This window comes from Rhopilema esculentum, chromosome 3 (genome assembly GCF_057945365.1).
Source record: "Rhopilema esculentum isolate cy_ngs chromosome 3, ASM5794536v1, whole genome shotgun sequence".
Lineage (NCBI taxonomy): Eukaryota > Metazoa > Cnidaria > Scyphozoa > Rhizostomeae > Rhizostomatidae > Rhopilema > Rhopilema esculentum.
In genome coordinates this window covers 1,834,275-1,859,998 of record NC_142817.1, presented here as the reverse complement: position 1 = coordinate 1,859,998, position 25,724 = coordinate 1,834,275, and the positions used below count along the sequence as shown (strand labels likewise).

At 36.0% G+C, this 25,724-nt stretch overlaps 3 protein-coding genes across 3 annotated transcripts; 1 reads left to right on the top strand and 2 right to left on the bottom strand.

Moving 5' to 3' along the window:
- Window positions 1–530: 530 nt before the first annotated feature.
- LOC135692675 (uncharacterized) lies at window positions 531–5,355 on the top strand. The gene is made up of 8 exons (XM_065210919.2): window positions 531–584; window positions 989–1,071; window positions 1,514–1,693; window positions 2,078–2,210; window positions 2,315–2,568; window positions 2,933–3,810; window positions 4,367–4,408; window positions 5,215–5,355. Exons 2-8 carry the CDS (start codon window positions 997–999, stop codon window positions 5,255–5,257), a joined length of 1,605 nt encoding a protein of 534 aa, XP_065066991.2. The 5' UTR covers window positions 531–584; window positions 989–996; the 3' UTR covers window positions 5,258–5,355.
- Window positions 5,356–5,557: 202 nt separating this feature from the next.
- On the bottom strand, window positions 5,558–19,521 carry LOC135692677 (cytosolic Fe-S cluster assembly factor nubp1-A). The gene is made up of 11 exons (XM_065210921.2): window positions 19,268–19,521; window positions 16,397–16,460; window positions 15,785–15,868; window positions 14,907–14,968; window positions 14,566–14,669; window positions 12,701–12,763; window positions 11,967–11,995; window positions 11,168–11,227; window positions 9,431–9,636; window positions 6,403–6,492; window positions 5,558–6,031 (listed from the first exon to the last, which is right to left on the bottom strand). Exons 1-11 carry the CDS (start codon window positions 19,358–19,360, stop codon window positions 5,924–5,926), a joined length of 963 nt encoding a protein of 320 aa, XP_065066993.1. The 5' UTR covers window positions 19,361–19,521; the 3' UTR covers window positions 5,558–5,923.
- Window positions 19,522–22,037: 2,516 nt separating this feature from the next.
- LOC135692676 (uncharacterized) lies at window positions 22,038–25,409 on the bottom strand. The gene is made up of 2 exons (XM_065210920.2): window positions 25,002–25,409; window positions 22,038–23,334 (listed from the first exon to the last, which is right to left on the bottom strand). The coding sequence occupies exons 1-2, from the start codon at window positions 25,162–25,164 to the stop codon at window positions 22,301–22,303; spliced, it is 1,197 nt and encodes a 398-aa protein (XP_065066992.1). The 5' UTR covers window positions 25,165–25,409; the 3' UTR covers window positions 22,038–22,300.
- Between the last annotated feature and the right edge of the window lie 315 nt (window positions 25,410–25,724).

Below are 25,724 nucleotides of genomic sequence, written 5' to 3'. Positions count from 1 at the left end.
AGCAAAATTCTGTTTTTCAAGAAGGTCGCTTGTTCTTTTGATGGCCAGACAGCAAATATCCTTGACAAAAACCACGTGCGGCCACCAATGCTGTAAATATGGGGTGGCTGTAAAAGAGGTAAGAAGTGAAAAGAAATTGGACCAGGCTTCTGATGACCAGGTATGTAAACAGACTCATAACGCCTTTGAAACAGCTTCTTGTAAACTGAATTCATTTAATAGAAAAGTGATTTTTACGTTTTATTACTATTTTTGGCAATTCTTAAGGCAATGTGCCCCGAGTAAATATCATATAAAAGTTTATGTTAATGCTTAATCAATACTTGCCTATTCTTACTATACTAGCTTTTAAGTATTCTAGTATCCATGTAAGTGGGTTACAACAAGCGAAAAATGAATTCTAAATATATTCATAATTTTGAACTTTATTAGGGGTTTCAAGAAACAATTTCTAGAGTAGAGACACCAATTTTCTTTGATATGCTGATATAAATTATTACTCATAAATTTATGTAAAATACTCTAGACACCAAAGAGGCAAAAATCAGAACAAACGAATCCGAAAACACCAGCAAAGCGAAAAGGTATACCATATCTAACAATGTTCAAAGAAACATCAATTTTTATTATAGAAGACGTCAGGTGCTGAGTTTCAAAATGAATGATTACCTATGATGATGTTCATAGGGCATAACTGACATCACTAACCAGTAAAACATCAGGCATTTCCTGCGCAAACGCAAAGTTTAATGAACTGATAGTGTATAACTGGAGGAAAAAGGCAGGTAAGCAGCTCGGGGTAGATAGCTGAGTTTATAAGCTATTGGTTGCCACAAGTGATTTTCAGTACGGATGATAGGCGTGCCTTGAGTACGTCAGGCTAGTATGTGACACGTGAATAACGTTCTCCGCCGGGAACCTCGTAGTCTCTTGAAAACGATAATTGATTAAGAACGCTGTATCTTAAGAAAATTGGCAATCATTCTAGGCAATGCTATGGATGGGTTCTTAGAAAAGCTGTCAAGCAAAAAATCTACCTTGCCAGAAACTCCCGGAGCCAAACGCATCAAGGTCAGTATTCAGTTTACTGGCCGCATTATCTACTAGATAATTTTTGTTTTACTTTCATATGCCATATATACTTTTCTTCATGACGACAACACAACCACTTAAATCGTCACGAAAACATTAAAGATCTTGAAGATATAAAGATGACATTTGTCATTTATACAACAAGCATGTTTTTCGCAATATATTTTTGTGTACATTTCAAAATTAAGAATGCCTGGAAGTACATTTCAAAATTAAGAATGCCTGGAGAACACAACAACAAAGGCATACAAAAATACTACTCCACTTGGGCATATTTTAGACTCTTATACTGGAATGTAAGGGGAATCAAAACCATACTTCAAGTGGAACCACGAATATAGCTATCATAATTGCATTATGAATGACAATTTACTTCTGTAAAAGCATATTTTAACGCCCTAAACTAAATCCATTTTCTCAGTATCCTGGTACCATGCATCATCCCTCAGAAATAGACGATGACTCCACAGATGATCTGTTGAGATCTGTACCATCTTCTAACCTTGAGATGAAATTCAGTTACCAACCAAGGAAAGTCAGTTTCAAGGGACTACTCAAAAAACTAAACAATGGCAACTCCACTACTAGCAGTTCATCATCGGTAGGAATTTCTCCTCTACCTTACGGAATAAGCACTTAATCCTATCCATGGTTAAAAAATAAAAGATCGCAAGTAGCATTCTATAAGTATGGGGAAAAGCTTAACCGATAGGAAAAACTATTGCTGTCCAACGATCGCGTGCAGTCAACCATAAATTTCTCGAATCAGATTTCAGAAAATGTCCTGGCTTTTTTTTATCTATATTGGGCGCCATCAGTTCATCATTTCATCATATTCTCTCTACCCCCTACCAAGGCCACTACATCACATTCAACAGACAAATACAATAGGAATGAAAGAAAGCTTTTTTACTTGAAAACTGCAGCAGACCAAGGGTCAACGTGCTACGTAAGACTAAACTTCAAACTTCCTCATTTATTCCAGCCTTCACCAATAAAGCAAGGCAACATGAGAACCCCATCCGGCATTGTGGACGCCTTCCAACATCTAAGATCTGGCAGCAGACATTCTGGTTCCTTTGGAAGTGGAAACAAAACATCTTCCACATCACACTACGGTATTGTACGATTTACTTTCCAATGCCGTGGCACATCATCTACCTTTATTGCTGTCAGTATAACTTCTATATTGCAAAATAACTTAACTGCTTAATTTTTGCAGACGTCTTTGGCGATGGCCAATTCAATGATATAGATGATGAAATACAATGCGACTTCAGCTTGCTTCCTGACGACATTCTGAATGACAATAGGGTTACCTTCCTTCACAAGGGAACCGAAAGTCTTCCTATCAGAAATAAGGCCAACAATGAGCGGAAATCAGAAAAAAACAGTATCTATGATGAAGATGATGGATGTTTTCAGTTTGATGACGATGAATTAAAATATGAGTTGGAGAGGAACATCGAAAATGAGGTACATTGGAAAAGCAAATAAAATCATTTCTCATCCGGTTTATTTTTTTTTCAAATTTCTAATTGAGTATACAATCAAAACTTTTACAATCAAATCTCAAATGTTTGTAAAGAGGTTAGAAAAATACACCACTGAACACATCCACAATGGTCAATAATTGAAAGGGAAAATGAAATGAAAAAATTGTTATCCTTGTGATTAGAATGAAATTACTGTGCGATGCATAACGAAATACAAAATTCAACGACATTTCGCAACCAAATTCATTTGTTGCAATAGTTGTCTTTAAACTCAACATTTCATTTGCAAATTTGCATGTTTACTGACTATTAAACTTTAATGAAAAACATTTATTATATTTCAGTGGGACATTTGGAGCAAAAGCAACACGACGAAAGAGATTAAGGCTGGAAAATTCTTCCAAGCAGGTGCCACAAACATGGGCAATAAATTCGATATGACACGGCATGGTCCAGAGTTCTCAAATGGGCAAAAAAGTGGGAAATTTGTGAAAATGAATCATATAAAGGATGTGGGGGAAACTAGGAATCAGTCTGCCGGAGAGAAAACAGATGCACTGAAGTTAACCACAAGAGGCAGATCTTTCACGAGAAGCGACAATGATATTGTGCTTAGTAGAAAACCTTATTTAAGTAGCGTTAATGGGTCGGATCAGAATGATAGCAGAAGGTCCAAGCAGCCTATTAAGGGACAGTTCGATGAAAATACAAAAGGATCTTGGGATACAGATGTTATGGTTGTAGAATGGACCAATGAGAACCACTCAAAAGAACAACAAAGCATTTCAAAGGGAAAAAAGGCAGCATCTGATGAGATAGGTACTGGAAAGTTTGTACAACAGCCTGGTTATTATGATATAGAAGATGTAGATATAAGCGATAGCCCCTTCTGTAACTTGACGTATGATAGCAACCCAGTTTCTAGAAGAGACTATGAACCAGAAAAGAAAAAGCATGAAGCAACCGAAAGACAACCATTCAAAGTACTATCAAGAAATGCCCAGTACCAAAGCATGCATGGAAACATGGGAAATGATCAAGGGCTGTTTTCTCCTGTCTACAAAAGAGATATAAATTGCGACACAGAAGTGCTAACAATTTCTTCAGCAGAGAGCGAGACTGGAAATGGGGTACAAGAGCGGAAAACAGGCCACTTTGGTTTATCGATTAATGGTAACATAGATTCAGATGAATCTACCAGCAAGGCGGCTGAGCTAGAAAGGTATGACGTATGAAGCATCTCTCATGCAATATCAGTTAATCAGCTTGCAATTTGTTAATTTAAATTAAGAAATGGAGGGACGTCAGTTCAGCATAATTTTCAAAGGGATTGATGACAGTGCTGTAAGTGAAGATGCGTATCAAGCTGCGGAGTTGACAAAATTGCTGTTGCACCAGAGTAACAAATTTGTTTGACCAAATACTCAGCAAAATCGCCGAAAAAATAATTGTATACTGCTAATTACTATAGCCCCCTGATACTAAATCCACTAGAAACTCACTTAAGCCACCCAAAAAGTCCCTGGCCTGAACCAAATTGGCTCTTAAAAATAACAGGAATACAGTAACACACTATTAATGATGACTTAAAATCAAGTAGGTATAGCCAGGGAGCTTGAGGGGTCTAAGAAGTCCTTTTCTAAATTTGCTATTGTTTTTTAGAATTGTATAGTATGGCTTCCTTGTTCTTTTCATTGCACAATATTACTGGTTGAAATCACATTGGTATACAACTTGTTGCCAAGCAAAACATTAATGCCCCTTATATCTGATATTAGGTGTAGGTCGCTGCCTGGGGACTGGTTCGTGGACGAAAGCAAGTAAGTTTTTATATCTTTTTATCTATAACACGTAGTGAAATCCAAAGTAGTGAAGTCGTTTTGTATTTTTTGACATTTGACAAGTAGCCAGACATCACACACCAAACACCCTTCATTGTCAAATGAAAGCCTCCCCTGCGGGCACTGCAGCTTTTAATCCATTGAGAAATAACTCTATACCTACAAAGTGGTGCTATTCAAAATTTAAACTTGAAAATGGCATAAACCTGAAAATACCTTTTCATATCGGTGTTGCTACATAATTCTCAAAAACGTTCTTGCTATCTCTGACACACATCCGTGGCACTTTTGGACAATTAATCAGATAAAACAACCTTGAATCCTAAACATTTTCATTTATGCTTCAATCTGCAGAGAAAACATAACATTGTAGATATCCACCAAGCCATTGAGTGAATTTCAATTCCAAAGTAGCTTTATGTAAAAAGCAACCGTGGTTTTAATATAGACGCTAGCTTGGGCCAGTTTGGAATCTCAACACAACTTTTTCCAATCAAGGTTTTTGAAAACTTCTTCAAAGTCTCCCTCTGCCTCTTTTACCACATACAGCTCCTGTGAATCAATCCTTTTCAACATTTTTTACGTCAAAACATGCCCAACGAAAGCCATCTGCATCTGGCTTAGTGATTTTAGCAATTTGTTGCACATTCCATTCTGTTTAAAACGAATTCGTTCGATTTTCTCTAAGTCGAAGCCATTATCTAGAGAAATCATGACTTGCAAAACACACGGCAATAAACGTGGGCTCCGAAAAAACCTCACAAGTGCTGCTTATCTCTTTTTAGATGCAACGAAGAGGAAAATGAGTTCGACTTTTGCGAAATATGACAAGATTGGAAATTCTGTTCAAATCAGGTTGTAGTTGAAGACTGAATAATTTACAGTTATCACTAGAGAAGCACTATGGAAATACAGTAAATGCCCATTACATACAACACTGTGCCTCAAGCTTCTTCTTGCATATCACAGAACATACAAGAAATATGATGTTGGATATGTTAAGACCATATTATGTGTTTCATACTTTACTTTAAGTTAGAGTAAAAATCGTGATGGTGAAAATGATAAATTGTTCTATTAATTTTCACAGTTTAGCTGTACATTAACCCTATTTTCTTTCAGTTTATACTGTTATGCTGTTACACATGCAAAAACGAAGCTTGTTTTTAGTACCACACCAGCAATGGAGTATTCTGTTATTAGTTACTAATAACTTAACCAACTCCTTACATCAGGTCTGCAGAAAAAATATTCTCCTCTCACTCTGAAAGGCATTTCACCAAAATATTCGCTCACAGATTACTCAATTCAATTTACAAATTAATTCACAGAAATCATTTTTTGCAAAAGTTAAAAATATTATTCATAGAGTCATGGGTTCGCAACACGACCTCTTAAAAGCCACTCGCTCCACTTTTCTTTTTTAAAATAAACACTTATTATTGATATAAAAAATTATGGAAAAAATTGATATAAGTCAAGGAATCTTATTTGCTATAACTTCTCTAAAATTCTATCCACGATTATATCAAAATCTCTAGTTAATGTCGAATTCTCTTTTTCGTATATTGATGATCCTTGCTCGCAGCATTTGACGAACTCCTATAAGATGAAGTAAGATCGATGATTATTCCGTCTAAACACGAAACATTTCTTATGACTCTTAACGTAGTTTGCCTTTCTCACTTACCTAATGCATTTTTGACAGACAAAGTCTCCTGGCGGAAAATAAACGCAATGTTTTTCAACAAATTGAACGCATGTGGAGAAAATAGAAGAAAAAAAGCGGATTTATGTAGAAAATTTAAGAAGGATGTCAAAACATTTCTATATTATAACTTTGCGGGATTTTCAACATTATAACCTTAGCATAGTTGGAAGAAATAAACAAAGCCAGAAAAAAGGCATCTTCAGATTATCTATTTTGTCTGAGTTCACTCTCACAGATTTTAAATTTTGCAAGAAAAATTCACCTGGTCGATAGGAAGTCGTCCTAGAAACTCAATTCCATATTGATTACAAAGCTCTTGTGTGCCTTTGTTAACGAACAGATCAAACTCTTCCTACGGTGAAATAAGACTCTCTTTAAAAAACGGTTTAAGGCTTTCTTTAAACGTATGATCTACTAACGATCGGTTCCGGAATGGATCTTCAAACTAAAACTTAAATACTCGCAGAAGATATTAAAAGCATTGGCTGTTAAGAGAATACTGTGCAAATGTGCTCGAGCAGTTGCTTTCAAGCTAAACCTTCGGCAGATACAGCGAGCTTCACGCAATCTGCTAGGGATAAGTGCTTGATAAATGCAGCTAGGGATAAGTGCCCAGTTTCCTGATTGTTTTTTTACTGTACCTAATTTTTTTATATTATTTTTATAGTACTTAAAGTTCTGGTAGGTTTCTTGTACACTAAGTTTTAAAAACAAATTTAAGAAACACAAAAGTGTAACATAATGTAACCTTAAACAGAACAAATTATTTCTTTCCATAATATATGTCAACGTGAAATAGCTGCCAACTCGTCCAAATTATTATTTCCATCACATCTTCCAATAAACGATTCATTTATTCAATTCGAGGTTAGACTACTTGAAGAGAGACTCCTGGAGATTAGAGTTTGTGTCTCTACATTGACTTGAGCAAAACACGAATTTTTTAAGAATCTTAGCTCAGAATTCCTTCTTGGTTTCTTGATTATTGTTGTTGATCTTAGAACCAAAAGTTTCTTGAAGGTTCCTTAAACAACCAAAGTGCTACTTTTAGCTACTTTTAGATAGAATAGAAGATAACACACTAAATTCCGGTTAGCCGAACCCTTCCAGCTTATATAGACGAGAATAGAACATAAACTTCCACAATTAACATAACAAAATAATTACATAACATCACATGTCAAAACATGACAAAACATGACATAACATAACATCACATAACATCACATGACAAAACATGACATAACATAACATAACATAACATAACATAACATAACATAACATAACATAACATAACATAACATAACATAACATAACATAACATAACATGTAACATAATACATAAAACATAAAACATATTACATATAACATATAACAAAAATTATACATAACATGGAATTGCAACCCAGCCATCTTAGTTTTGAAATTGCAAGTTTTGTCCGAATAGAGAAATGCTATGGTGAATAACTCAACATTGTTTAAAAGAGGGGAGGGGAAACTGCTAATGCGAATGACCAAAATGCCGTTGGTGTTCCAAAATGTGTTCCAAGACTTTTGGCAGGCATTGCAGTCAGTCACAAGGTAATTCTCTTTCTAGTATAAATCTCAATTGAATCATAAGTAGGTTTTTAATCGTCTTAAAGAAAGAGTTTCGAGAAATTTCTTTCTTAATTTCATGGTTACCTTTTCGCTAGGCTTTTTAAATAAAATTTCTCACAACAACATGTGTGTATTGCAAACATGAGCTGCCATGAATATTTTATCATACCCTTTAGATAATAACTTCAATTTCTTCTACATATAGATATTACTTCTGGACTTCAACTAAACATGCTTTATGAAAATCGATTCTTTGTTAAACTCGTGCCTTTAATCGTGTTCTTTAATGAAACAGCGTTTTAGAAACTTCTTAAGAGTGCTTAGAGTTTCAATATGGAGTGTGGGGCATGGTTTCCAATAAAAATAGAGGTTAAAGGAAATATAAGTGGACAAAGCATTTAAATGTTAGCCCTTTTAATCCTGGATGACTGCAAAACAATGTTTTTTAAAAGGGTAAGTTTACCATCACAACTAACAGAATCTGATTCGTCAATGGCAATAAACACAAGATTTTTGGCCCATTTCTTACAAAATAAATTTTACACATATTAATTACATGATTACATAGATTCAAACGTATTTAAAAACATAAAGTTGTACATGAAGTTCATACTTAAAAGAGTTATGGATAAATTATGAATAATAGGCGAATAAAGTTATTCTTTTTCGCGGATTTACACATATACGCTGCATTAAACATAGCTAGTACACTGTCTTTTACATTTCACGATTCTGAATCGAAATATGCCGTCAAAACTTCGACAGAGCATCACATTGGCTATAGACATTTTGTCGAAGCCTTTTAACTGATGACAATAAGATTAAGGAAAATACTGAAGATTGGTTTAACTTCCTTTGCAACATCTTCTGCGTTCAGGCTTGGCCGACAGCGATATATCACGTGAAAAGCCGGCCAATTACCAGTTACAATAACTAAACCTTTTATCAGCCCAGTTCAGTTCAAAACAAACGACATGATTAAAGCTAAAGCTTGGCTTCTAAGGAAATGAAATGCAAAACTTTCTGTTCCTGATCCAATTTGTCCAGAGCACGATCTAAAGCTGCACTGTCCTTTATAGAATTAGCTAATTCAACGCTTTTTGCTAATCTTAAATTTTTTTCGCGTTCTAATGTATGATGCCTTGATGACTTAAAAATGCCGAAATGAGATCCACATTTTTATAAAATAAACACTTCTGGCAGGACCTTTCTTTTCCGCAAGTTTTAATCCCATATCTCATATCTACAATTGCCAGGTGGTAATTTTATGCTACTTTTATAACATTTTTGCACCATTTTCTTTGCTTCCATCAAACTCAGGTTACCAATCTTAAACAGGCAATTGGTTAATTTTTGACTTGAAATCAAAATTGAATCCAAAATTTTAGTGCACGAGGAGCGAATAAGTCCATGGTCAAAGGACGACGCAGTTAAATTTGAGAAATGCAACAGTTCATTTAATCGGAATGATATTTCCGTGTTTGCTGTTAACACAGATTTTGCCAAGACTTGAGATAGTCGAGGGCAAATTAAACACAGAGGCCCATCTTGGTCTCAAAATCGCAACCTAGTCTCAGAACATAAAAATATTCATGAAAAATTACATTAAGTCCCAAATGAGGCAATCACAACACGGACGCATGTGGAATCCAACCAAATGTTTGCTTTTCAAAAACACATAATATACTCACATGACAGCAGGGACACACGTAGCCACACATGTTTGAAATTACTCCAATAATTTTCAGGTTCATTTTTCTACAAAAGCTGATCTCTCTTTTGATGGTATTTAAAGCAATGTCCTGTGGGGTTGTAACTAACACAGCTCCATCAGGAGATACGTTCTTCAAGCACTTGACAACTGTTAAATGTTCATCTGAAGTACCCGGTGGAGTATCTGCAGAAAAATTATATAAATACTACTAAGAAACTCAGTTTTGTTTTTTTGTAAGACCCATAAAAACTAACTTTTGTAGGCAATTGCACTTAAGGGCCTCAAGGGTCAGGAGTTCGAGTCCATGACATGACCAATCTTTCACACAGAGTGAGGGGAGTCGCCAGCTCTCTGCAATTCCAGGCGCAGGAATCAAGAGGAGCGGTCATATCGAGAGGAAGGACCAGGACACTGCTCGATAAGCCTTGCTTTTCAGTGTACTAAAAACTACCTTCGGATGATGGGTAGAAACAAATACAAAACATACAAAAAAGTGAAGCACAAACATTGCAAGGATGGTCTTTTCTTCTCGTCCATTCAGGATTGTTTACAAAATATAATTTTTTTTCGTTAAACCAATTTCTATCAAAATACCTGATGATACCTGCTCTTACCACCATCGTTGCCTTGGTAACTGACTAAATAGTCACTTTAGGTTCCTTGAATCGTTACCCAAAAATTGTAAATTTCCCTTAAATTCAATTGATTGACTGAATACTATCCAGAAGCGTACAGCGCACTACTTTCGAGCACAGAATATAATGAAAAATGTAAACAAATAGGATATTTTTTCGGAGTGACTGGGTATTATGTTTTAACATTTGTTTGAGAACTTTCTCAAACCATAAAAGTTTATGTAAAAGAGCCAACTCTAAAATTAGACTTCGTTTACTTCGAGATTTTTAACTTTCGAAGACAAATCTATCTAAATTTGTTAAGCACATTTCAGTAAAACGTGAGTGTAGTTCAACTTGTCGATTGAAAAAAAAAATGTATTCAGATTTTTTCATTGATTCTTTGTCGACGTTTTGATGCAGTTTATCTTGATATTTTGAGATTCATTTTGCAAATAGAGCTTCATGTATTACGATATGACATCATAAACATGTATTCTTAAAATTCTTGGGTTTGGACCTATCACATAAAAGAACACCATGAAATGTCTCTAAGTATGCAAAATCAGCTACAAGTGTTCAAATTGGCTGAAACATAACCAAAGAAACACGGACGTTTCTTACCGAAACACTAGCATGGTTCGGCTATAGTGGGGTACCATTTGCATGAGAGCGACGGTTCCGTCCCAACATCGTTCTCTTGGTATCAACAGAAATCAAAACTTTGAACCGAACCAAAACAACAGTAATCCTTTAGGGAAAATTAGTTCTATCACTTGGGTCATTCCATGTCAAAGTGGACAAAATCTTTGTCACCCATCCTTTCAGATTTTGCTAGGTTTTTGAGAAAATGTAGCTAGCTATGGGTTGTACAGAAATTTCAAATGAATATCTCAAATAGCTCCAAAAACAGACAAATTTGAAATTTCCTGTTTTTCATCCCAATTTTTCATCCCAGGTTTGGCATATTCCACTCAACTTGCAACAGATGTAGCTGATCTTCAAGGTATTGTCAACTAGCATTTTAATAAATATGCAACAATCTACATCATTAACTAGATTTTTCTTAAAATTCAATCAACAAAAATTATCCTGCTTACCAAAAACTAGAAAATCGAGTCTTCCCCAAAATGTATCTTTGAGAAACCTTTTTATCATTCCTGCAAATAAAAACTTTTAAATTATTTAAAGGTTTATCTGACAAGGTCAAAATAAAGCACAGTCAGATTAGGCTCGATTACATAGAATTTATTCAGAAGATGTCAAGGCCGCTTCGTAATCTAACGCTAATCCCCACGAGGCAGTTTTCAATGAAATCGATTTCGTACGAGGCTGCAAGCAGATGACATGTTCGAGATAACTAACTCGTTTGTTAAAAAATGGTTCACGATTCTTGAAACTTTAAGAAGCCGACAAACATGCGTAGGGGGAATGTAGGTCCAGGAAAGAGCTTTTCAAAATGCTGATTATTTAAAGATACCGCCTGTATAATTTGCCTACTGCTAAACTTTGCCTGGTTTTACGCAGGTGAATATTGCGTTGTATACAAACGGCCGGCCTGAACATGCCCATTTGGTTCATTCAAGAACACAATGCGGGTGGCTGTTATTTTAATGATAAAATTAGAAAAATTGTCAATTTTCGAAATGCAGAGACGATGCTGGATCTTTTTTCAATTTAAACAGCAGATGCTATTTACAAACATGACAAGGACCCCATTGTCCCTTGCTCGTCTTTCATTCTTATCTACAAAGTCTTATCCATCAAAAACCTATAAAAACCTACAAAGACATAAAAAATTACTAGCGAAATTACTTCGTTTATGTCAATAAGCGTAAAGCAAGCCTAGACAAGGAATGGATTCAATATCAGTACAGTGTAGAGTGTTAATGGGCCTACCCGTTTTCCGTGGACCTCTCCAAACAACACTAGAAATAATGAACGTATTTATAGACTAAATAGTATCAATTATCAAATACTGTTGTGCTCAAACCACAAGTCAAATATGCCAGAGTAAAGGTGGCAATTATCATTTGCAAGACAACAGCAAACACGTGGGCATAATTATGAAGTCTTGCTTTCGAGAGCAATATTGTTTTTATAAAACGTGTTCAGGGAATAGAAAAAGCGAATGAATACATCAGTTCACATGACGACACTAACATTCAAGCAAACTTTCCATGATATTTAAAGAGATATAAATGAATTTCTAATCAATTGAGAATTTTGTTTAGAAAAAAATTTCGCCATTCAGTAAGACATTTTATTGCTTGAAATCTCCCATGATCGAAAGATTTTGATAAAATACATCTTATAAGTATTCAAAAGCAATAATTGAAGCAGGAATTTTGGCACATTTCCTTGTACACAAAGGCCTAACACATTTAAATATGAGTGTACTGCATCCAGAAAGCTTGTTTTGCTTAAGGCAATAGACTTACGTTGGCAAGAGTTGGACAATATTTATCTTTAGTAAGAAAAACAAACTCTTGAATCAGCGTCATTTCGCTATTATTGTTGATAGCATGAGATCTTTCATATTTCGCTTACACCTAGACGATCTATTCAGTTGCCAGGGATAGAATATCACCATAGTGATGCATAACGAGGGTAAAAAATCCAGGTTTACTCACGCGGAGTCATGGTCTTGCAACAGCGAGCCAACTGACATTACTTTTACGTTAAAATGACGGGATCTAAAACGAAGACAGTGGATGCAGGTCTGTTCTTTAAGCTCAAATTTACTTCAAGAATATAACAATCAGATACCTCATACCAAACAAAACATCAATGAAAACTGCAAATTTCACCTACTGTCACAAACAAATCTAAAAAAAATTCCATTAAATGATACAAAATATGGTTTTATGACTTACAAAAATAACTTAAATAAATACCACAAGAGATTCTCTATATGAAAAACATCTTTCATTTATTCTGACCCAGGAAATAGCCCACGCTCTGGGCACCAGTGTTTTAGGCAACACATCTAATATCTTTAAACCTAAAAAACATTTATTTATTTTTTAATTGATTTTACTCCTAATTCTTGAAAGTGATAAATTTCAAAAGGTTTTTGTTTCAAAATGTTTGCTTTTTCAAAGCCATTTTCAAAAGGTTTTCTAGAAGTTTTATCATACTTAAAGGTAATGTGTCCATCTAAAAGGGCTGCATATACCTAACTTGTCAAGTAACATCAAAATAACGGCTTGCGATTGGTCAGTATTCTTGCGATTCAAAACTGCTCACATGAAAAGCTAGCCTAGCAGTGTAGAAGATAAACAGAACAATCGAAATGGCTGGGGCGATAACATGAAAAATCGCATGTTTCTGAAAACCACCGCAGAGCTGCTTGCTCTAGCTGGACACAAACACTCCCCTCACGAAAGTATCCGGACAGTTTCAAATTCAGTTGCGAATCTGTTCTTAGAGAAATTTGTTTACAAATTTCAAAGTCAGTTTTCATGAAAACGTTTTTATCAATTTCCTCGAATTTTTTCATGAAGTTTTTTTGGCCTTTAACCTATTTATTCGTCGATAAAAAATAATCTTATCGATATGTAAGCAAACTCTGTGAAGGTTTTTCCTCAAAATGGTAGCGACCGAAACATCAGAACTGACTTCTGAGCAGTGTCTAGAAATAATGTTTTATCACAATGATGGGGAAAAGTTATCATTAAATTGCTAGTATCATTGGATGCAGAAAGACTGCCGCTTTCGAGATATGCAAAAAGATTTGAAAAACAAAAGTCTAAAAAATTGTTCACGGTTAAAAGCTCTCGCGCAAGAGCTCTCGCGACACCAACGTCTGAGTGTTCCGTCCTAATCAAATTTGCATCAAAACTGGTTTGCATCATTACGCGAAATTGCAAAAAATGTTCACAAACAATTGGACTTTTAAAAGCTGTCGTAAAATATTGCAAGGAAAATGATAAAGAATTGTGAATGTACCCTCGTACCGACCGATTTCAGCAAGACTTGCTTATTTGACATCAGTTGATTTGCATAAGGCTTGTAGCGCAAAGGTTTCTGATTTTAACAGAAAATGATTACGGATAAAAAGGGCAGAAGTTTTGCAGCATTTTAATGCTCTGGTTTATTTTGAAAGGGTTTCTCAAAAAAGTATTGTCACTAAGTTAAAAAGTCATTATTGCGTAAATTTGTTTTTGTCTGAAAGCGCAATCGATCTTCGAACTGTCCGAGTACTTTTGTGTGGCGAGTGTACCTTTCAATAAAATACTTTCTATAATATGAGAAAATTGCCCAAAGATTATTTTTGTTGAAAATTTGGTATTTTTGAATAACAAAAATATGAATATCTATGAAGAACAAAATTACAAATAGTCTGAAAGTTAATCCTTTATATAGTAGTGATTGTCAATTAAAGTAATCTTCAAAGTAGGAACTGGTATATTGATATGAAAATGGCTCCATAGATTGCAAATAGGCTATTTTGAACAAAAAAGGTAAATGAGATTAATATATAAGACCAATTTACTTTAATGGCTGCCACCCATAAGGTGTTTGCACCACCTGTTGGTCCTTCACATCCAAAATAAGAGGAATACTGGGGCCACAGATATCCAAGTCACAAAGACCAACCTAAAATATCAAAGCAAAAGTCATTAAGCTATCAACATATGGGATGAAAAGTGTTCTAGGCATACAATAGCAAAAGTCATTGTATTTTTAGATGAAAATCATGGGTGCATATCCGATGCATAAATAAAATTTCTGGTTCACTCTACTGGCATTAGCTGATGTGGAAAATTGATGGTTTGATTGCAAAAATCTCTAAAATATAAATCAAGAAATATATAAACCAATTTGAGCTCATACTGTTTTCTCTCTTTTCCCAAGGGCCATGCTTAATAGAGCTGCAATACTTGACTTTCCAACTCCTAAAATAAAATAGAAATTGAACAGAATGAATCACACAACCATACTTTATTAAATGCAATTAATTCAAGAATAGATCAAATAATTTTCTCTAATAAGAGACATCTTCATTGCTCAAACCTCAACTTTAAAATTGCATTCATTTATTTGTATTTCATGTCATATCATTTTAGGAAGCTGTTCCTTAAGCACAAAATTTCATTTCCATGCATTCATCAACATAATTATTGACATCAATTTGAAAAGCAGGGCATAAATTAACATCAAACAGTTTCATTTAAAAAAATAGTTTCATTTTCAATTGACATGCATAGAAAACTGTTCAGTATTCCTCGAGTGATGCATGTCTGTCAGGCCTCTTCAAGGTAAGATTGAATTAAAATAGTTATAGACTAAGGATAAGGCAACAGAAATACTATTAAAGAGAGGGAGGGGTTGAAAATCCACTACAAAGCTATTTGAGATGGCAGTAGTTTTCTGGAGCCTTTCCCTTCAAATTTCAGACAACAGTGTTGAAACAACTGTAATTAAAATAGGAACTCTTCCTATTTATGACTTGGTTTTGCAGTATTGAAAAAAAGTAGCAATTCATCTTCATCTTCAAAAGATTAGTGATGAAAGGCAAGTAGCAAAACCCATCTTTCCTTTGCCATTAGTAAAATCGCAACCAAAACACTAAAATACCACACAGATCAAAAGATCTCTACAGAATCTGAGAGGAATTTATGGTTTTGGCAAAATCAGACATTAAGGTCAAAGTACTTTTAGCAGCAATAATTTCGCAGCAAAAACATGAGAATGCCAATTAGCCATTATACCTCCTTTTCCTGAAAGAACAAGAATCTTGTGTTTGATTGCCTTCATTCTGACATCAATGTACTTCTGGTCTGGGTCAATGCCCCCTTGAGAAGAAAAAAATCATTGATAATTCATAGCCATCAAATGTTACAAATTTTAGAAAAAATCATGTGTTTGGATTAATTTGAAAAATTAAATAAAGTTCAAAAGAAACATAATAGAATAAAAATTCATTGAAATAATTTGAATATGATGAAAATAAAAACGTACATGTAATCTTAAAATTTCTATAACAAAAAAATGCTTAGGACAACAAGATGTGATTTAGATGTTTTGGATACCCCTAAAGGAGAGATGCATTAAAAAAATCATTTTTATCTTGATTTTTGAATTACACCTTACTTGAGATGGTTTTGCTTTCTAATAAATTGAAAACTGTATCATAGAATGATAAAGAATTAACAACAGATATATGAAAATAAAGAAGTAAATAAAATTGAAAGATGGCATGTTTGTTTTGCCGGGAAATAGTCTGGAGTATTAATTTTAAATATGACAATTTGCTGGCAAAGTAATACTGTGTTGTTATCTTTGTTGTAAAAGTAATATGATTTTGTATAAATAAGCTTCACCTCCACTTTGACACAAGGCCTGTCCTGGACATCCTTGGCATACCCTTGCCTTCCCAGCTTGATTCTTAAAATAAAAAAGACACCAAGTTTGTTACTAAAGAGCATCTATGAGACAACTGGGTTCACTTCATGTATCTAGGGCCACCTCTCAAGTTACTGGGCAAACAGAGTGAAAGATTTCGCCATCAATGCTACTCAAACTTTGTTTTTTAGTGGTTTTCTTATCAAGAAACGGGGCCTAAAAATAATGCACTTGAAATCATATTTTAAGTTCAAGCAAAGACTTTAACAAGGATGCTATATTTCAAAAACCATGTAGGGTCATCAAAATTTGAAGCCTGGGAGCTAGCCTGAAAGGAATAGTAGAAAATTTATACATTGTAATAGTTGCAGGAAATTATTTTTAGGATTTCCACCAGGCCTGGCCGTTTGTATTTTTATAGATGAGCTGTGAATCGCTTCCCAAATCAGTAACACATAGAATATACTTTAAAGACAATCAACAGATGATTTAATAAGCCCCTTTAGTATCTGTTGGTTGCCTTTAATAGCCTCAGTCAGGAGTATGCTGTTTTACTTCTTTCAATTTGTATTTGCTTTAACCGGGACTTAGGCACCCCCTTTACTTGAAGTATTTAAAAGAACAGACTTTCAGTTTCATGTAAAGCTGGCACAACACAAAAACAACAATTCTCTTGCAAAACAATCTTTTTGTTGCACAGAATTTGAAAATGGCTTTGAAAAAAAAAATTTAAAGCAAGCTGAAGTTATACGTCTAGCACTCTTCAGAGAATAAAACGTCAGGACATAGATGGAAAACTCTACGCTGAAATACCCAGTTTTGGATCGAAATAGGCCAATCAGAAAATGCGAGCACATGACTGTTGAGGTTGTCCAATCAGTGCCGCTTTCCTATTGAAAATATTACCAACGGAGTCCTAAGGTGAAAACGAACTCACTTATGTCTAAACAAAAGCGGTTGGTCATGTTTATATAGTAGATAGATTCACAAACTGCTAGATGGAATGATGATCAGGCTTTGCCAATAATGCGAAACATGTCGCCGTTATAGTTTTCACCCAATCTGGGTTTTTCAGTAAATGCCGCTGGATAGTGGAATTCCATGTTTTGGTTGTCGTTTTTGATCTGCATGACAGAGTACCTTGTTCTCTTTGAGGGATAGTTTTGTTTCTATTGCTGGAAGGGACCTGCTGTCTTATTATATCCCCAATCTACAATTCCTACCAATTTCTTCGACTTTCCTTCCAAAAATATTCCTGTTTTCTTAAGATTGAAAGGTTCTAATCGCTACAAATGTACCTTTCGGTTGACTATCTTTTTCCAAATAGATCGAAGTTTATGCCTATCATAACAAAAACCGCCCAACAAGCAAAAAGTTAATTGCAAAAAATGCAATGTCGGGAGAAATTGCTGTTACAAAAATAAACCAATTAACCCTTGTGCATTTTCATAATTCTCTGAATAGGAAATTTTAGGGGAGCGATTCTTCCTTCATGTTCTGTTTAGGAGAGCAATTCATCGCTCGCCTCAGGTTGCGAGGGGAGCGTGGAGGTGAGCGTGGAGGCCATCGCTCGCCTCAAACGGCAAGGCCTGATTTCCACATTAGTGACCTGAAATACTATCAATAAATATATTTATTTTCTTTGGCAAATAGACCCAACGCTCAATATGCAACAAGGCTACTGAACTACCTTTATTTCATTTAAAACATATTCTGTTGAACTACATAGCACACTTTAATCAGGCACCTGAAGGAAGTTTCAATGTCACACCAAACTTTTCTAAAGATCTAGTGTCCTACTCAAGATCTTGCTGGAAAGTGCTTCACTTTTCAGTTGAAATGAGAGGGTGATAAGTCCTTGGGAAAATCTTTTGCTGGCAACAACTTACTTCAAGCATGGTTGAATCCTTTTGTTACATTCCTTTCATTACTAAAGTTTTGCGCACAGTAATAGATCAGCTTGTGCCAAAATTCTCTATATAGTCTGTATGCTGTAATCTTAAAGCCCAGTGAAATCCCCTCTGCATTTATTCCTTGCTGGGTTTGTATTATGGAAAAACTTCAACATTTCAGAAATGAACTTAGCTTTAAAGTTTTTTTCTGGTAAATGAAGAGTATGAAACGGTGAAATGACATGAGCACAGAACCTAGGCATATAAAAACATGTGATATGGTTATGATGAATGAATTGAATCATAATTTCAGTTCCTTAAAAAACCAAGCGGTAATTCAAGGCAACCATTATAATTATAAATTATGTCTTTCAAAACACCAAATTTTAAACTAATTCTAATCCAATTCAAGTGATTTTGAGGTGTTTTGTGCCTCTTCAATGACAATGAAAGTATGCTGAGGTTTGAGAACCCTGTGGTACCCCATGGCTCCTTTTCTCTAGAAATTAGTGTTAGAGAAATTAGTATGGTCAGCAAAATGATTTACATGAATTGTCACACCCCGAAAGCCAAAGGGTATTCTTGTATTGCTTCTTGTTAAAAGTTTGCAGGCATTTCTCTGCGATAATTACAAGCATTGGTTCCATATAAGTAGCTGAAGTAATACATAGCTTTTTGCATTATAAATAGATCTTATTATCACATTTCGCGGGCCCCATCGGAGCACTGGCCCTGGATTTTTTGCCCCTCCTACGTATTGCAAGATTTCAGAATTTGTCTAGAATTTTTACGCCGCAAGTGTAGCATACATAGACGCTGCGACACTGGTATGATATTTGGCATCTGATGTGACTATTTAAAGCTGGAACACACAACACTGGAAAGCTACACAAACACTTTTGATAAGCATTTTAAGCTTACTATCTTTCGACTTCATATGAATCACATTATACTTACACTATCTGAAGGGCATTCCTGCAATCTTTGTTCAGAGTCATCATCTTTGCTCGTGTCCATTGTGATAAAACTGCTACACGCAAATCCACACATTCACTGATTGATATTTACAAACCCTGGCAAGTCTCTCTCTGGCTTATATTGCCGCCTATTTCAACCCAAAACGAGGATGCAGTTGAAGCAAATACCTATAACGCTGGAAAAGATCTTTTTTGGGAACACACACAATAAGCATTACAGTGGAGAATTGCAAGCCCGTAGCAGAGCCTGTGGGGTAGGGATGGCGAAATCCCCAAACCTGTTGCAGGCAGACGTTTCAGCAATTCTATCAGGGCCGTAAATCCCGGGGGAACGGGGGGGGGGGACTGGACCCCCCCCCCCCCCCAAAAAAAAATCTTTAGCAAAACGACTTTTTTGAGAAATTATTTTCAGGAATCCCTGGTAACTGGGTTAGAACTAAACTAAGTTTTTATGTATTCTTGCAACAAACCACAGCCACTCTATGTCATGGTGTCAAGCACAAGTTGACTATTGTTGATGGCAGTTATTTATGTTTAGGAACATGCCAAAAGACAAAAAAGGAAAGAAGTTAAATTAATTTGCGTAAAAGTACCACGTCAATAAAGAAGTACTTTTGCATGTAATATAATATTTTTGCTCAGCCTCTATTTTTTTAAGAAAATTTTCGTTTTGAGCCCTAATATGTTCTCAGATACATCCTTTTTTTTAATCCGATATGATTTCAGGAAAAAATCGCTTGCTCTCGAATAGAAAACGCCTTTTCTTTCTTTCCCCGACGTCTGTCACTAGAGTTTAAGCATGACTCTTCCCTTTCCCAATTTCTCCCAGAACAATAATCAGTGTTCTTCTCAGAAACGTCGATTTGTCTATCCTGAACGGTATAGTATTTTGTTAAACTTGGTCTGGGAGATGCTTTTCTTGCTATTTAGAAGGTATGGTTTAAAAAATTTTCTTTCGCGTCGGCCCCAAACATGGTGGGTCCTCCTACATCACTAAGCGCGATTCTCAGCCCCTCAAGTTCAATTTCCTCAAGCTGTATTTGAAAAATGTTATCAACTCAATTATAAAAAAGTCAACGTGCTAAGAAATATCTGTAAATACCTTCTATAGAGCTAAAAAAACCTTACAAATCTAATAATCTTTCTTTTTGTTTTTTAAGTCGTTTGCCGCTCAAGCTGTTTCCATAACACATACCGTAAATTGCTTGGTGGTGCCATGACCCACTGCACACTTTATATTCATTTGCTCTGCTGACCACCCCAATTGACATGACAGATTTACGGCCCTGATTTCTATTCAAGACTTTGCTTAGCAGCGAAACTTTTTTGGTTGCCAGGCACCATCTTAAGTCCTAAATGGATAATAAGAGACCTCAATAAACAATTTTCTATCCGTCAGAATTAGCTTAACTCAAATTGTCATGACAATCCCATGATAACGAAGAAAAACGCCATTAAAAAGTTTAGAGAAAAAATTATCGGGTGGCAAATAGCTACTATTCTCTTGATCCAGGGTGGCATTGCCACCCCATGCCATCCCTTGGCTACGGGCCTGACTTATCGTAATCATCCAATGATATGTTCAAATCAATGCTTCTGTAGCAATATATTACAGTGGGCATGGCTAATCATGGGCTCCGACGCAGGTTGAAAAGTGGGGGCAGTGGCGTAGTGAGGGGGCGAGGGGGTAGCCAATTTGGTGTTTGAGAAATTTGGCTCTGCAATTTGGTGTTTGAGAAAGTGCAGATCTGCAATAGAATTAGTACCTCAGGGGGGGGGGGGGTTGATATTTAAGATAAAACTAAAACGTTGCTAGAGACTGCAAGCAAACGACTGTAAGAAATATTCTGAAATGTATTTTAAGCTAATTCAAAGGACGTGGTGGCAAAAGCTTTTCCTCATCTGTACCTCTACAAAATCTTTTACAATTTTCCCTCGTTTTAGGGTTTATGTAGAAAAGAATTTCACGTTCTTTAGACAACCGATAAAATAGAAACTAAACTGCTTCAGTCCTTAAAAAACTGGATTCTTAAATGCTTTTCGGGCATTTTGCGATTCTACTCCAAGGAGAACGGACTTAATTCGAAAATTTTGAACACTGTTTATTACCTTGTGGGAGGCCCTGCTAATGCACATATCAAGTCTTGTTTGGAAATCTGAGTGTGATTGTAAACTAGGAGCGCTATGGGAGTTAGATTTCCGACAAAGTACGAGAGTTTCCGAAATTTTCCGGCAAATACTGAAGCATGTTTCAATGATTTTGCATATTTTGTCCCCAATTGTGTGTGTTTTAACCGAAGTGACTATCATCTGAGTTGGAAAACATGTGCAAATTATCTACTCATTATCAATGTTTTTGTAATAAACTCTTTTTTAGAAAAGTTTGAAGAAACAGGCACGCCGGAGCCGGGTATAAAGGGTTTTTAGCCCCCTCACTTTTTCGAAAATATGATACCAAAGTTGTGGAACAAAGATAACACTGGAAAAGCTAGCATGAAAATTCCAATTTGGTTGAGAGTATCGTCTTTAATCGGGCTAAGAAATCAATCTTTGCTGTTTTTCTTCTGGTTAATTTTACATTCTGCTCTATGAAGAGTATTTTTTGCCTTTCTCTGTATCTTCTCTCCATCAGCACTTATTTACTCGTTGGTACTGTTACGTAACATTGAATCCATATAGGCTAAAGCTATAACAGCTATTGCACATTGTTAAATGCAAAATGAGTGATCAAATCAACCAAGGAATCAACGCAACACTACAAACTTTTGCATTTGTTAAAAAACTTACATCGTTCTGCATTGGAATAAATAAAACAATATTCTACAGAAATACAACTGGTTTATTTGTCTTTTTTAACTACATTTTCAATCCTATAAAATATTTCTAGCTTTTATGTCACGTGCAACTTTTAACCACCTTTAGCTAGCATTTTTATTTTAAACTTTCTCTACATTTTTCGTCAATTTTTTCTGTCGCGTTCTTGATTATCATGATAGCTCTTCTCCCTCTTTGTCTAATTCCTCTTCACTTCCTTTGTCTCGTCTTTCTTTTCCTCTTTTTTCTCGTCCTTCTTTCCCTCTATTTTGTCTTCTTTCTTCACTTCTTTCTTCTCCTCCTTCTTCTCCTCCTTCTTCTCCTCCTTTTTCTCCTCCTTTTTCTCCTCTTTTTTCTCCTCCTTCTTCTCCTCCTTTTTCTCCTCCTTTTTCTCCTCCTTTTTCTCCTCTTTTTTCTCTTCTTTCTTCGCTTCTTTCTTCTCCTCAATTTTATCATCTTTCTTCTCCTCCTTTTTCTCCTCCTTCTTCTCCTCCTTTTTCTCCTCCTTCTTCTCCTCCTTTTTCTCCTCCTTCTTCTCCTCCCTTTTCTCCTCCTTTTTCTCCTCCTTTTTCTCCTCTTTTTTCTCTTCGTTCTTCTCTTCTTTTTTATCATCTTTTTTCTCCTCTTTTTTCTCTTCTTTTTTCTCTTCTTTTTTCTCTTCTTTTTTCTCATCTTTCTTTTCTCCATCTTTCTCTTCTTTTTTTTCGTCCATTTGTTTTTTATCTTCTTTTGGCTTGGCGGTTGTAGCTACAGTTGTAGTTGGAGGTGCGGTCGTGGGCACAGGGCACTCCTTTTGTTTGCAGTCTTTTGTTTCTTCGGCTATGCCTTCACATTCCTTTCCGCCATTCTGGGGAGAGGGGTTGTTGCATTCTCTCACCCTTTTCAATTTTCCATCCCCACATGTAACTGAACATGGTTGATCTTTCCAGTCACTCCATTTCCCGTCGATAGGGCAAGGTTTTAGATTTGGACATGAAGCCTTGTCGATTAGATACATCTGCAAGCATTCTGCCCCGCCATATTGGGGCTGCGGGGAGTCACATTCCCTTCGGCGCTCCATTGTTCCCTCCCCACACTGGTGGTCACAAGGCCCCCATGCTCCCCATCCACCGGGAGCTCCATGTATGGGACAATGATTCGAATTGCAAATCTCTAACTGATAAGGTGGTCCTAGCTGTAAACAACTTTTCCCTAGGCCTTCTGGTCTTGGAGCTGTGCAATTTCTTGTCCGAACTAGAACAAAACACAGGAATTAGATTCAATAGGTATTTCCTTGAGAACAATTCAAACTAAAGAAAATGACATTACTATCCCTTTGATCAATCACAACAACAGTGCACTAATATTTTTCATATAGCCCCCCCTTCGAGGCCTGCTACGCGGGCAGCCAGTGGCCCTAGGGTAGAATATTAAGATTAGCCTTGGAAAGACAATAGCGCCATTAACCCTGATTCCAAAATGAGGACAGGTCACGTGACAAAAGACTGCTTGCACTTCTGTGACTATCGTTAGAAAGGAGGAGCCGCAACCCTCTCTTCCTTTTTAGGCTCACCCCTTCCTAGCGATAGTCTCATTGCAATCAGTGCCTGCCGCTGAGCAATACACCAATTCGATTTACTGCCTCGTACACCAATTCGATTTACTGCCTCGTACACCAATTCGATTCACTGCCTCGTTTTGGAAATTTTTCCAAATCCATTATACAAATTTTTCAAGCTCAGATTTGGTTTTATCACCATAATTTTAGGCCGTTTGTCACCAATCAAGGTAAAATCCCTTTCAACAGAAACAAAAATAAGAAGGTATTTGTGTGCTTATTGTCCATATTTTCCAAAGTAATTCAGTCTTGTTTCTGTCTGTTCCGCAAATTCCTTTGCAACAGACTTGATATGCACTCGGTCCTTGTTTTCTTACTGGATATTTGCAAACATTATGTGGTTTAAATGATTTGCACCAGTTGAAGCTCGTAACCATGTTTTCATTCGCCGCATGGTACTGAATGTTCGCTCACAAGATGCTGAACAAAGTGGAACTGTGTAATACAATTGATCATTATAATAACTTCTGAGCACAGAGGTGATCTTCTTTTTTTCATCATTGCAGAGGCCAAAGATGGTGGGGAGGTTATCTAACTGCGTTCCCAGCAAATCTCTATTCAAAAGATCTTTCTTCAGGTTAGATATAGAGATGCTTGTTTCTTTCATTGAGTTCAATAAAAATTTTTAAATGCTTTTGGCAAGGATGAACTCTTTTTGATCAAATATGTCTGTAAGACTGACAATGACTGCATCAATGGCCCCATAAAATGATCTTTGTATACGCACTACCTCTGTTTTATCTTGTCGTTCAGGTAGGCTACCTGTCAGGTAAACAGCATAAAGCATAACATTTTTATCATTAAACTGTTTTGGCACTTTTCATGGACGTTGTCCTGGTCCAGTGTGAGGCTCTCTTACACTTGGAATAGCATTTGCTTCGTCAAGGATGTTAAACTCGCTCACGTTTCTAAACTCTTGAAGCCGCTTCAAAACATGCTTGATAGAGTATAAAGCGTAGTCTGCAGAAATATATATTTATCCATATGATTCTTTTTGCCTAATATTCGCAACATACAGTCATCATTTAGAATAATTTTCGTACCTTCGCTACCCTAGGCGGAAATACGACTACAATTGCCCTAGCAAGGCTAGATACCTAAACCTGAGCAGGGCTAGTATCTTAAAAGCTGTAGAAGAGAAATAAACCTTAAGTTTGAAGGCAAATATTTCAGTAATGTAGCTTTTCATGGAACTATGGTTAAACTACAGCTAGTTATTCGTAAAGACCACAATTCGTCGTGCGAAAAGATTTGAACATGTGTCAAGCAAGAAGTTGCCAACTTATGTTTATAGTTCACTTACCTTTCCTTCCTCCACCGCAGCTTCGACTGCAACGGCTCCATGACGTCCACGTTGAATATCCGCCATTTTTAGAGTGTAACAATTCTGATATTTTTGCAAAGTTTACAACGACTGCGAGTGTAACTGCAGAGATGAATAAAAAACCAACTGCTCGTGCGGCCATTGTTTATTTGATCTTTTACTGAGAAGCCACACCAGAGTTTCGATAACAATATGAAGCTGAGGTATTGCGTGTCACTGAAGATTCTCGTTTGTAATGCTCAAAAGTATTAAAATTAACATATCAACCCTCAATCAGATGCCACAAAGTTGTTAACATTTATGAAAACCTTCTTTTTGAAATATCCTAACGTAACTATGTCTGTTTGCTCTTACAATGCACGAGATAACATTTGTTGCTAGGAAGCTGCCAAGTGAGCCGAAAATATTTCGCGAAAGTTCGAAAACGTCCGCTGTGGAGAACACAGCACTTGTAGTTCACACAGCATAAGCGTAGACTTGCATTTTTCCAGGGGGGGGGGGGGGGGGGCTCAAATTAGGCACAAATTAATGACAATTCCTAATGGCAGCTGCTGGTGTCACAGGATAGAAAGTGGATTAGCTAAGGGTTTAAAGGTGATTTTTCAAATGAAATGGTTGAAAGTTTATTTTTAAATCATAATCAGTTTCTTTAGGTTGAGATCATCAGTTCTATTTAGGCACCCAAAATGTACCCTTTCTCAC